This window comes from Cavia porcellus, unplaced genomic scaffold (assembly GCF_034190915.1).
Source record: "Cavia porcellus strain 051 isolate PalLab524CR breed Dunkin Hartley unplaced genomic scaffold, mCavPor4.1 scaffold_1, whole genome shotgun sequence".
Classification (NCBI taxonomy): domain Eukaryota; kingdom Metazoa; phylum Chordata; class Mammalia; order Rodentia; family Caviidae; genus Cavia; species Cavia porcellus.
The window spans coordinates 166378822-166392147 of NW_026947484.1; the positions used below are offsets into that span (position 1 = coordinate 166378822).

General features: G+C 37.4%; 1 protein-coding gene across 1 annotated transcript in view; it reads left to right on the plus strand.

The window, feature by feature from the left end:
• Positions 1-5135: 5135 nt before the first annotated feature.
• CUNH1orf87 (chromosome unknown C1orf87 homolog) overlaps positions 5136-13326 on the plus strand; it is a 181965-nt gene continuing 173774 nt past the window's right edge. Inside the window, 1 exon segment of the mRNA XM_013142761.1 lies at positions 5136-5293. Within this exon segment, the coding sequence (XP_012998215.1) occupies positions 5136-5293 (158 nt within the window).

Consider the following 13326-nt stretch of genomic DNA (forward strand, 5'->3'; position numbering starts at 1 on the left):
CTAGCCAATCAAAACAAAACAATGAACATCATACAAGGCTTCAAAACAAGATAAAAGGAAGTTAATAATGGCTACCATAATAACCTCTTGTTATCTTTAAATAACTCCACGTATCATCAGAAATAATAAAATCAAATAAAACAGAACAGAACAAAACCAATCAAACAAAACAGTGAAAGCAATACGGGACTTCAAACAAGACAATAGGAATACCATAGTGTCTACTATAGTGCATCTTGTTATCTTCAGAGTAGCTGTTTATATCATCAGGCATAATAAAATCAAACAAAACAAAATAGAATAAAATCAATCAAAAGAAAACAAAGCAATGCAGGGCTTTGAAACAAGATAATAAGAAACAATAATGGCTACTATAATACATTTTGTTATTTTTAAAATAGCTGTCTACACCATCAAATATGGTAAAATCAAACAAAAAACAGAATAAAATAAATCTAAACAGAACAATGAAAACAATACAGGGTTTCAAAACAGGACATAGATTAATAATGACCACTGCTTTCCCCCTCTAATGTCTCCTTCCCTTTCACTTTTACAACATCTGTTGTGCATTCTGGATTTCACTAACTCCTTTAGGTTTTAATACTTGCTCACCCACATGACTCTGAACCATTTCCCCCATTAGCATGATCTCAAGTTGTATCCATTTACCTACAAGAGCCTTGAAGTTATCTTTCTTTATGCCTGAGTAGTTTTCCATTGTATGGAAATGCCATATTTTTCTTATCCATTCTGAAATTGATAGGCAAGCTATCTCTATTTTTTTTCTGATTCCCTGTCACATACAGCAGTGTTTTCTCTCCTTTGTCTTTTAGTCTATGTTTGAGTTAAACATGTTTCTTGAGTAAAGCATCGTGATGGATCTTGTCTCCTGATCCACTCTGCCTGTGTTTCTTCTTATTGGTTAACTGAGGCTATCTACATTAATGGTTATGGCCAACATGCTCTGGCTCGTTTCTGTATGCTATTTTCCTGCTATTGGCTGTCTATTCTGCTTCCCCCACATTCAACTGTCTGCCTTGCTCAATAATCCCCCTCTGTCGCTATTCCTGGAACCATAGTCTTTTTTTATCTGGCTTTATAATGTACTTCAGTATTCCTTGGAAGGGTTGGTTTGATGGTCATGAATTCCTTCAGTTGTTGTTTGTCATGGAAGTATCTTGTTTCTCCATTAATTTTGAAAATTTTGCAGGTACATGAATTTCAGTTGGAAGTTGTTTTCTTTCAGGACTTAAAATACTTCACTCCAAGCTCTTCTTGATATGGTGGTTTGTGTTGAGAAGTCTGTCATGATTCTGATGGGTTTTCTTTATAAGTGATCTGTTTCTTTTCTCTAACAGCTTTTAATATTCTATTCTTGTGTTGAATTTCTGGAATCTTGATTATTATATGTAGATTTATTTTGTTTATAGCTAGCTGAAGCTATATATGCCTCACTTATATGTATATCACATCTTTTCCCTATGTTTGAGAAGTTTTCCACTATTACTTCTGTAAATAGAATTTTAATATCATTTGTGTTGATTCCTGCTTTTCACTGACACCTATTACTTTTAAATTATTTTGCTTTGTATTGTCTTGAAGTCATTGAATTATTAATTCTTGATTCCTTGTTATTTTTAAGAGATCTTTCTTTTCATGATTGCAAGCTGCACACCCATCTTCAAGGTCTGCAAGTCTGTTTTCAGTTTCTTTCAAGCAGTTTTGCCAGCTTTCAATGAATGGAGTTTTTAATTTCATGAATATCTCTTTGAATCTGTTTCATGAATTATAAATTTCTCTTATATTGTTCAACCATGATTTCTTGCATTTTCTTATGTGTCTTTACTCTTTCATCTATGTCTTCTTAAGAGATGCTTAGCAATTCTTTTATTGTGTTTTTCATTTCTTCTTTTACCTGTTTTTAGTATTCTTTTTTTAATTATAAAGGATTTTATTTAAAGAGAAAAAAAGCAAAACAGAAAAAAGAGTAGAAGTAATACAGAATTTCAAAAGAACAGATACTAAGAAATCACTAGTTGATAGATTACATATTGTCATCTTAGAAGTCGCTGTTCAAGTTACAAAATTAAAGCATACAAAGTAGACATTTAAACAGTGAGATTGCAAACAGTTCTGTTCAATGATCCAACAAAAACTTAGTACTATGGTTACCTGTTTTACACACTTAAACATACATGCAGTTATATCCTTTAGAGCACTTTTTTTCTCTCTTTTTTATAATAACAATTACATACTTTAGATTTTATTACTCCTACGGTTCTTATTACTTTGTTTGAAGAGAATAAAACCAAATGTGACAAAGCAAAATGTAGTCAGTTAAAACAAGAATAGACATGATATGTGATGCAAAAACAAAATTCAAGCTTATCAATAATGGCTACTATAATGCTTCTTGCTATCTTCAAAAGAATTGCCCATATCTTTAAAAGGGTAAGATTAAACATACCAAAACAGAACAAAACAGAACATAAGGAAACAATTTTAAGAAACACTGATTTCAAAGCAAGTCCACTGGAAATCTTCACTGTCTATCTTATTGTCTCTAGTTTTCTTCCAAATAGTTGTCCCCATCTTCACACACAGTGAATACATACTGAACATTATAGAATTAATCTGATCATAACAGGGTGATGAAGGCTTTTTAGGTCTTCAAGATCTGACATTGGGGAAATCAACAGTGACTGCCATAATGTCCCTCATTCTCTTCATAGTAGCTGTCCTTTACGTATGCTAAAATTGAACATAAGAGACTAGACTAATATCACTCTGAACAGTGAATAATAGTTTTGCTAGATTTTATATCATGATGTTACAGAATTAGCACTGGGTTTCTTAGTGTCTCTTCTTCTTCAGAGTATCTGTTCGTTACATTGTGCATTATATAATCTGTTCCTGTAAACTGCTTAGAAATTCTCTCCATATGTGAATCTCTACATGTATATCTATCCTTTCTGCATTATAGGGCAAAATAGATCATAACAAGACAAAAAAACAAATTCCTAGAAAAACATGAAAAAGACATATAAAACCACATTATTAGTTGATCTATAGTAGTTACTATGCTTTCTCTTGTTATTTTCAATAGAGTTGTCCACATCATCAGACATAATAATTGGACATAGCATTACATAGCTATTTTAATAAAAACACAACTTTGGAGACATTGTAGGACTTCAAAAGCAGTTAATAATCAAACCGGAATGGCTATGTTATTACATCTTGTCATCTTCAGAGTGGTTACCTCTACACTTATACTCAAAATTAGCAAGCATACCAAATTTGAATAAGATGAGTCAAGGCAAAACAAAGGTTTAACAAATCAGCTTCAAATAAGATCAGTCGTAGTAAGACAATGTAAATAATATAGGACTTCAGTTTAAGTTAACAGGAAATTAACGATAGTTACTGTGGTATAACTTGCTATTTTGGGGATAGCTATCTATGCCCTCAAATCTAGTATGAGTAGACTGACCGGAACAAAATATAATCAAACTAAGCAGAGCAATAAGATTACTATGGTTTTTAAATCCTGATACACTATTAACAGTGTCCTCTGCTTTCCTTTTTTACGCAATTCCTAATCTTTACCATTCTCAGGATGCTTTGTATATTTTGGGTTCTACTAACTCCTTTAGTTTTTAGATTAAGGGGGCAACCTGTTATCTGAGTGGTGCTAAACCTTTTTACCCCTGAGCTTGATCTTGAGCTTTACTCTTTTACTTACTAAAGCCACAAGGTTTTCCTTCCTTCTATCTTTGTAGTTCTACACTGCACAAAAGTATCATAACTGTCCAACCTATCTGCAGCTGCTGGATGAGTTGTCCCTATTTCTCTCTGGTTCCCTGTCACTTAGAGCTTCATTTTCTCATCTTTGACTTTCAGTTTATTAACCTTCTTTCAGGTTGAGTATATTTCCTATTCAGAGCATCTCAATGAATCCTGCCTCCTAATCTACTCTGCTTGTGTTTCTTTTTGTTAGTGTATCTAGGCTATCTATGTTAAAAATTATAGCCCACCTTCTCTGCCTCAACTCTGCTATTCTATTTTTCTGCTATTATTTGTCCATTTTTCTACTTCGTTCCTCTGTCCTCCTTGTTCATTGAGGCCTCTCTGCCACTGTTGCTGGAATCCTGTTATTTTTTTCTCTCTCTCTCTCTAGAATATTCTTCAGTATTTTCTGTAGGGTTGGGTTGGTGGCCATGAACTCCCACAGTTCCTCTTTGTCTTGGAAACATCTTGTTTGTCCATTAATTTTGAAAGAGAGATTTTCAGGGTACATTAATCTTGGTTGGAGGTTATTTTTTTTCAGGGCTTGGACTGTTTCCCCCCAGGATGTTCTCAATTTAATAGTTTGTGTTGATAAGTCTGTCATTATTTTGATGATTCTTTGTAGGTGATCTTCTTGCTTCTTTTCTCTGGCCGCTTTTAATATTCTGTTCTTGTGGTGGATTCCTGGAATCTTGATTATTATATGTCTAGGTGTAGATCTATTTTGGTTGTAGGTGGCTGGAGTTCTGTATGCCTCATTTATCTGAATATCATTTCTTTTTCCTATGCTTGGGAAATTTTCCTTAATTATTTCTGTGAATAGTCTTTGTAATTTGTTTGAGGTTATTCCTGCTTCTTTGCCTACGTTTGTCATCTTCTAGTCTTTGAATTGTTATTTCTTGGTTCCTTGTTACTTTTAACAGGTCTTTTCTTTCACAATCACACTTTGTAAATCTCTCTTCAAGTTTCAAAAGGCTAACCTTTGTTTCTGTCAAGGCATTTTGCCAGCTTTCAATGGAGTTTTTAGTTTCTTGGTAGTCTCTTTGGATCTGTTACTTACAGTTTTTCTAAAGTGTGCTGGCTGGTGGCTTCCTGCTCTCTTGTTTGCTGATATCTGAGGTGGAACGCAGGGACATTGCAGGTTGGCCCCTCCCCTCTGAAGCAGTCAACCTGCGACTGCCTTCAGCACTTTACACTGTGCTGTGGTGGATGTCACATTTTGCCCCTGGCTATTGGTTCCCAACCAGCAGCGTGTTTCAGCCCAAGCTGCTCCCACCAATCCTCTCTGGGCCACGTGCGGCTGACTGATGCCACTGCGGTGCCAGGCTCTGCCCTACTCCAAGATGTCTTCCAGTCAGCCTCCCACGCTGCAGAACCCAATCTCCAGCACTCATCGAGAGCCAATAAAGCTCTCTACCTTGGCTCCACTCCACACTGCGCTGCGTCCTCCCACCAAGGACCTGGGACTCACCAACTCCTGTTATCAGCAGTCTCGGCTTCGGTGTGGCCTTGAATCATCCATTTCCACAGTGCACCCAGCACAGCATGGAACGGGTCTCAGTGACTTCTTCCTCATCTGTAACTTCACTCCATTCTTCTCCTGTTGACTTAACTCCCAGGCCTGAGGTCTAAGTCCCACTGCATGCACAGACTGCCTCCCCGTCAGCCCCTTGAGTTCTTTCTCACATTTGGTTTTCAGTGCATGGTCCAGCCACAACTTTTTCTTGATTTCTAAAAATCAGTGGACCATATACAGGAGAAACAATTTATTTTAAAACTGTTTTCTCCCTGCTGAAGTAGAATATTAGTGTCTTACCCACACATTTCTTTTATCCTTTAAAAAAACTGATTCACTTCCACATGCCTGAAAGAGTAAAGTTTCTCTCTTTATTTTATTTTGGAAGAATAAATAGTTGTAAAGTTATTGAGTTTTTTTTGTCCAGCCTCTCTGTACTGTATTTATACTATGAGTCATTGTTTATATAATTTAATTAACATTGGCTAGTGCTGGCGAACTAAAACACTGTCTTAAAGCATTTGCTTCAAAAGCCTCCTTGTCCCTGAGCTATCATTTCTTAGCATGACGGATAATGCATAGAAATAATCACCCTGAACAGGCTATATAGCTAAAATGATTAGAGCTTCAAAGAATTAGCCATCACTGGTAAACATCTTATTTTTTAAGATGCATTATTAAGGAAAATGCCTCTAGACTGAAGGGACTCTAAAAATCCTCTGAAAGCAGTTCCATTGTCTGTGATAGGTAAGTTTATGCCAAGTGTTTGTGGAGGTTCATTTAAGTCTGTTGGCTACCCATTCCCTCATCAACTTCTCTATGCAGTGACTTCAGGGAGCCCTGAGCATTCAGCATCATGCAGAGCACACTGAAGAAGAAATCTTGAGGCTTATTTTACACATGCTTTGAAGTGTTCCTCACAGACAATATTTCATGTCTCGTTTGTAGATCCATAGCTGCAAGTTTTCTATTATTTCTGTTAAAGATAAAACTTACAGTATCCCAAAGCTGGACCTGGGCTCCCCTCTCGGCCCATTCTCTTGGCTCCCATGGAAGTCCTCACCACTCCTACTTGAAAGATTTACTGTCTTTATTTTATTAGAGCTTTTTTATTGTTCAATAAAACTTTTTACTTTCATATCCAATATTGTAAATGGTGAGGAGATTATGGAAAACTTTGAGGCAGTCAAAGAGCTTAGGAAGTAAGCTCTCAGACACACAGCAAAGCTACCAAGGTACTTTTGTGCTAATGTTTCTAAAACTGCTTTGGAGACAGAGGAAAAACTTGATTCCCTGCTACGGTCAAGAAGGAGTCTTTCTTATCTCTTATATCAGCATTCAGCTTAATCCCATCTATTTGTAAAACATTTTGCACATATGTAAGACAGACTTAAGAAATGAACATTGAGGCCATTGTAAAGGAGTTGTTGTTACAAAGTGGATCCATGGGTCCAGTTGTAACCTCACATTTTACTACTCTGGTGCTGGAAGCCAGCTACCCTCTGCCGGTGTTTAAGCTTCATCTGCAAAGTGAGGAAGGTAATATTTGTCTCGCACTAATGATTGCTAAGACTCTAGCTAGAGTACACATAAAAATTCTTAGCACAACATTACAGTTCTTCTTTATCTATAGTTATATTTTCTGTAGTTTTGGTTGCTCCAACTACAGTCAGCATAGTACAGTAAGATATTTCAGGAGGCATGTCCTATAACTTTCATTATGATCTACTGATATAGACACACTATTACTTGTTATTATTTTTAATCTCTTTATGTACCTAATTTACAGGTTAAACTTTATCACAAGTTTGTATTTATAGGCTATATATTTATATAGCATATGTAGGGTTGGACACTAATCCACACTGGGAGTCTTGAAACATGTACCCTGTGGCAAAGAAGGAACAACTGTATTTGCCCCATTGCGGGAAAACAGAATGAAACTTTGCTTGTATTTTGCAATGAAGGAGGTGTGATCAGCAAACATGAAACAGCATGTCATTTTAGTTACAAAGGTGGCAAAGACTTCCGCAATAAAGATTCACATAACTTAATTTGGGAGCTATTCTTTCAGTGCCTTTTCCCACCTCTTAACATCTAGTGCATTCACGGGGATGACTGGCAGCCTTGTAATCCTGTCTAATGGTCCCTAACACCAGTGTCAGGACTGCCTAACACAATGGTGTTCAACATTTAAAACTTACTTTTTACCAGTTCACCTTTATCCAGTTTATGGTTTAGATTGAGAATGGCCCCAAAAGGCCTCATGTGCTCATAGGTTGGGCTTTTGGTAGGTAATTGGATCATGGGGGAAAACTGTGGGACTTTTTTTGGAAAAGGCAGATCATAGGGGTTTGACCCAGAAGGCTTCTTCTCCCTCCCTCTCTCATCCCTTGATCTCTACTTCTTGGCCCCCATGATGTAAGTAGCTCTCCTCAGCCGGCCCCTCTGCTGTGCCATCCTACCTGGGAGCTAGCCCACCATGGACTGTGCCTGTGAATGAAAATAAGTCTCTCTTCCTTTAAGTTGTAGTTGTTGAGCATTGTATCTCAGCAACAAGAAAAATGACTAAGATACCAATGACTGTCTCCTTCCTTTAGATTCTCAAATTTGGCTGCATATAATAATTAACTAGGGAACATTTTTAAAAATAAAAATGTAAATAAACACAAAATCAAAGCAAAAGTAAATAAATCATTGGCAGAATACACCCAGGGATTCTGATCTAGGTGGTCTAGGGTGTAGGCTCGCCCAGAAGATTCTGAACAACTAACACTGAAAGAATTGCTTAGAAGCCGCATGTCATGAAAGCAAGCTGATGTCTCACACAAGTGCCTCTTAGGAAATCACTCCAGAACAGTCTGGAGGAGAGCTTTAGAAATCCAAATTCCAGAGTGTATCTACTGAATCTGCCTTAGTCTGTCTCTCAGATGACTCCTACACAGCCTACATAGCATCAAGTGATCACTATGACCTAAATATAAATCGTGTTTGTTACCAAACCTGGCTTGATACTTTCTAGTCTGTGTCATTCACTGAAGCTGTTAGTGCTTAAAACAAATTCTTTTGTTTAGCAGAGGCAAACAATAAATTACAGTACTATTAAAAATTATCTACTTTTTACAAAATGCTTATCAGCCCCCACAGTGATGAGAAATTCATACGCATTATTGCAATGAATCCATGCAGTGATGCTTTGTGTTGGGAGGTTTTATAGTAAGAGAAATTGAAGTGCAAAGGGAGTAAAGAAATTTTTCAAGGTCATGCAAATAAAGAACCAGGGTAGAAATCCAATCTAACTTTGCATTGGTGTTTCCAAACTGGGGTTGCCAGTGTCAGCATTTTGTGAGAAGTTACTATATACATTGTTGTAGTCAGGGGTTGTACAGAGAACAACTAGAATCAGAACGTGGAATATAATATTATTTTAGTGTGGTCACCAAGAGTTAACACAAGAAAATGCAGGAAATCTATCCGCGACACCAAAGGCATAGAATATTTAGTCAAGGGCCTAAATCCTACAGCAATGTCCCACAGGAGTCCAGATGAAAACCCAGAGCTCATGACAATGCCTCCCATGAGTCCAGCTGGAGGTCCAGAGCCCACAGGAAGGACTCACACCAGTCTCTTTTATGAATCCATGACTGGAAGGTCATGCCCAAAGGTCAGCGGTGGAAGCCAGAAAGTCCATTTCAGCAGGGTGAAGGAGCCGTGCTGGTGGGATGGGAGTTCTACGCTGGAGCCGAGAAGTCACACTCACAGCAAAGACCAGGGCTGTCCTGAAAGGCACCACAGTCGTCCTCAGTGACAAGGAGGCCCCAAGCTCCTCCGATGACAAGCGCCTTCCAGGTCGAGTACCTTCCAGGAAGCCAGCATGACAAGCTGGAGACCAAGCAGCACACGTCTTCCCTTCCGGAACCAGGAAGCAATGCTTGATGTGAGGACCAAAGCTTCTCCAGGAAAATCAATGACTCAAACAGCAACTTGTAAGAGAACCCACAATGCCTCAGTGCCTCAATGCTCCAATGCCTCAATGCCAACAGTGCATTAATGCCTTGATGCCCTCCTTCTCCACCTCTCTATTTATGCTGGCAACTTTCCTCAGGTGAAGCATCTATGCTCAGTGCCATGCTGATGTAATCCAGCTGGCATTAAGTTGGCCACCAGTTCTTAATCCATAACATACATGAAAGCTTGAGCCCTAACCCAGACTGGCTCAATCTGACATTCTGCAGTTTAGGGCCATCAGTCTATGTTCTAAAGCCTTCCAGACAAGTGTAGTGCACATTAATGCTTGTACACCATGACCAGTGCCATTCCACTTACCCTCAGAAACAGGCATCTCTTGCTTGGGGCACTTTCATATAAAAACTCTGATTCTTCTTAAGAAATGAGACAAAGCATGCACTAAAGTCAAGGATGGAAATGGACTCTACCCAGCAGGAAGAAAACACCAGGAAAGTGGATGCCACCTCATCTCCTTTGCCTTGGGCCCTCTTCCTAAGGTAATGTCCTTCTTCAACTGACTCCAGAAATGCTTGAGTAAAGAGATCACACCTAGTAGTAATTAATTTGCTGCTTTAGATGATTTACCAGGTAAGCTTCATTACTATACTACACAATAATAAGCATGCAGATGATTATAAAAGCTTTTATTGTTTAATTTCAACCCTAATCTTTCTTATGTAGATGCAATGCTCTCAGATTCCAGGTGCTTATCGTTTAAAACAATTGCAGTGACCATTGTTTCTGAGTTTTATTTGGGGTTAATTTGGAGGTTTGCCCTTGTTTTCTGTTCTTGAACTAATCAATCTAATGGGGAGACCAAATTCTATCATAATCTTTTCAAAAGTTGACATGAGTGTTTGAAATGTTTATGTATAAAATGTGCAAAAATATTATGTATTTTTCCTCTGTACTGCAAGTATCAAAAGATACCTCTTACTGTTGGCCTTGTATTTTAAAATCCTCTACCTTAAGAAAGAATGATGGATTTTCCATGCATCTTGCAGAGAGCTGCTTTATTGCTACTGTGATAGCATAAAACTGAACGGGTGGTGATATTTCAAGAGAGGGATGGGGGAGAAGGCAGTTTGCACGCAGTAATGAATCATGGAAAACTCTACTCTTGCTTCCCTCCCTAGTGTCCTTTTAATGATGAAGTCACTGAATAAGTCAAACATTCTAGGAGTGTTTTAAATCTGTGTTTTCAAGTGGTGCAGCTGATCAATGTGAAATTTAAGGCAAAAAATAAAACCACAGACCTAGGTACAAACAAAATATAACTTGCAAGAGAATCAAATAACCGACCTTCCTCCCTTCCTTCTTTCCTTTCCTGGTAACCAAGCATTTACTGAATGCCATCCAATAGAGAAAAGTCTCAACAGTCACTGAAATGTGAATTGGAATCCCAGGTGCACCCCTTCCCGTCTCTATGCTTTCTCATCTGTTAAATGAGAATATAAGGGTTTATTGAGAAAATAAAGTTAATGAAAATGCATGCAAAAGTTTAGCATACTGCTTGGCCCACAACCCAACAAATGGATACCTTACTTGTCTCTATCCCTTTTATCTAGTTGAATTGTAACTCTCCTCAGAAGAAAGGTTGTCCTTTGCTTTTTTTTCAGTCTTTCAAGGGAAAGTGATCCACGCAAATTTCTGACACACAGTGTTCCCAGTTCCCAGGTATCCTTCTAGATATAGGGGCTTCTCAGCTTTTCAAAAAGATATTGATGTATAATGTTGTATTGGAGGTTTCCTTCAAAAATATTTCACATTGCTTACTGCTTTGAAGTTGTCTACAAAAATGAAGACTTTAAGAACATCACAAAAGGGGCTGGGGATTTAGCTCAGTGGCATAAGCGCCTGCCTTGGAAGCAGGCAGTCGTGAATTCGATCCCTGGTACCGGTAAAAACGAAAAAGACCAAAAAAAAAAAAAAGAACATCACAAAGATCTTGTATTCACTTCCCGATTTCTTCCTGTTATACTCTTGTGTCTTAATCTTTTTTTTTCTATTTTCTCTTTATCCTAAAATGTCAAGGATGTGTCTTATATGAGGGAATAAAAGTAGGTAATGTGCCCAAGGGGAGAAAGCAGTAGTATATATTCAAGTAAGCACAGTTTTTATCAGCCAGAAATTCAGAAGCAGATTCTGAAACCTGAAGATCTACAAGGTTGCACACTCCAAGACCAAGATATGAGCCCAAATTAGTCCCAAATGGAAACAGTTTGTGGTGTTAGAAAGTACATGGATGTTACCATCAAGCAGATGGTACTTGGTTCACTTTCTGGCCACGTGACTTTGAACCAAGTCACATGAAATCACTTTGAACTTTAATTTGTAATAGTACTTACTTGGATTAAATAAAGTAGTAAATATTAAGTGCTTGATATGTAGACGTATAGTTGACAATTAGAAACTATGATGATTTTATTTGGGGTCATTTTTCCCTATCCTGTTACTAAGTCATATACTTTGACCTGAAGAACAGAATTTAACTCAAACCTGCAAGATTAAATGAGTTGTTATGGATCTACCTCATCTACAACATTCAAATTTGGGACTTTGGTCCCCAAAATTGGTGCTCAGACTTGGTCCACTCACAGTTTCCAGGCACTGTCTTTCACGTCTATAAAGTGAGAGAAATGTACCTAATGGATCTGGTAATGACAGTTTTTGCTTGTGTAGAGTTCATAGCAACATCACAATGGTAAATTATTTTACTAATGCTGATCTCTTATATCAGACTGATGACTTCCATGATAGTCTTCAGTGGTTAGCTCAACATTCTGTAAGATCTAGCTGGCACCCAGAAAATACTCAATAACTTCTGTGCAATAAATCAATTAACATGACCTGAGGCTGGCATGGAAAGTAATTATTCTTTCATTCAATTCTCTCCATCTTCATACAGTATTTTTCAGTGCTTAATATATAGAACACTATATGTTGTGGTTAGTAAGGGAATTTTTTCCTAGAACTATTATCCCATTTAATCATCACAGAGCACACCAGATAGGCTTTGCCACTGTCTGTTTCATAGATAGGGAAATTAGAGCTCAAAGACATTAAGGAATTTCTTGATATTTGCATAAATGTCAATAAAATGGTGGCATAAGTATTTCAAATTTTTTTTATAGAAACCACTTTACTTATGTTAATTTTACTTATTTCTTATATAAAAGGCTTTGTGGTTATTACTGTTACTTCATCTTTCAGATGAGGAAATGTAGGTGACTTTCCCAAGGACTCAGCAAGGAGTGAAGGCTAAACAAGTTGAACTCAGGGAATGGCTGAGAGTGTGATACTTGGCTTCAGCGTCCATGCTGCCAGCCCTTGAGCCGTAGCGCTTTGCAGAAATCCATCCAGAATCCTGAGGGATATAGCAAATGCTCCCAAGGTTCCCAAGGCTGGGGTCAGATGTGCTAATGAGGTAGTGGCTAAATATAAGAGCAGAGTGGAATTGATCCATGTATGTAGTTTATGAAGCTGTTATTAGTGTTTCTGTTTTATGTGTAAGCTAGAATAATGATGTGCTTGCTACCTCTGTCATGTGCTGGATAACTTTTGGTTGATATGGTTACAATATGCATTGTTAAAACCTAAGTTAAGCCAAAGAGTTCACAATAAAGCACAAATCAAATGAACTGCTAATTATTTAGCTGGGGAAAAAAAAAACTTGTTTCCTTAACATAGCATTTAACATTGCAAAAGAAGAATGTCAGTATGAGTTGGCTTGGAATTTACATGTAGCATAACAGTTTAGGCTCAGTTTATTTTTATCTCAGTACAGTAAAAGTGTAAATCCATTCATTCAAAAATGCAACCAAAATTGTTTGGAATTGGAGCTTCCAAAGAGAAATTCACTCCAAAATACTGTTGTTCATATAGAATAAAATCTCATTCTTATGACTTTAGAAAGTGAGGAGAATTTAGAGAAATTCTAAATTAAAAATTTATCTCTGTAGAACATCTTTATCTTGCAATTAAAGCTGCTGATTTTAGTTTATGAACTT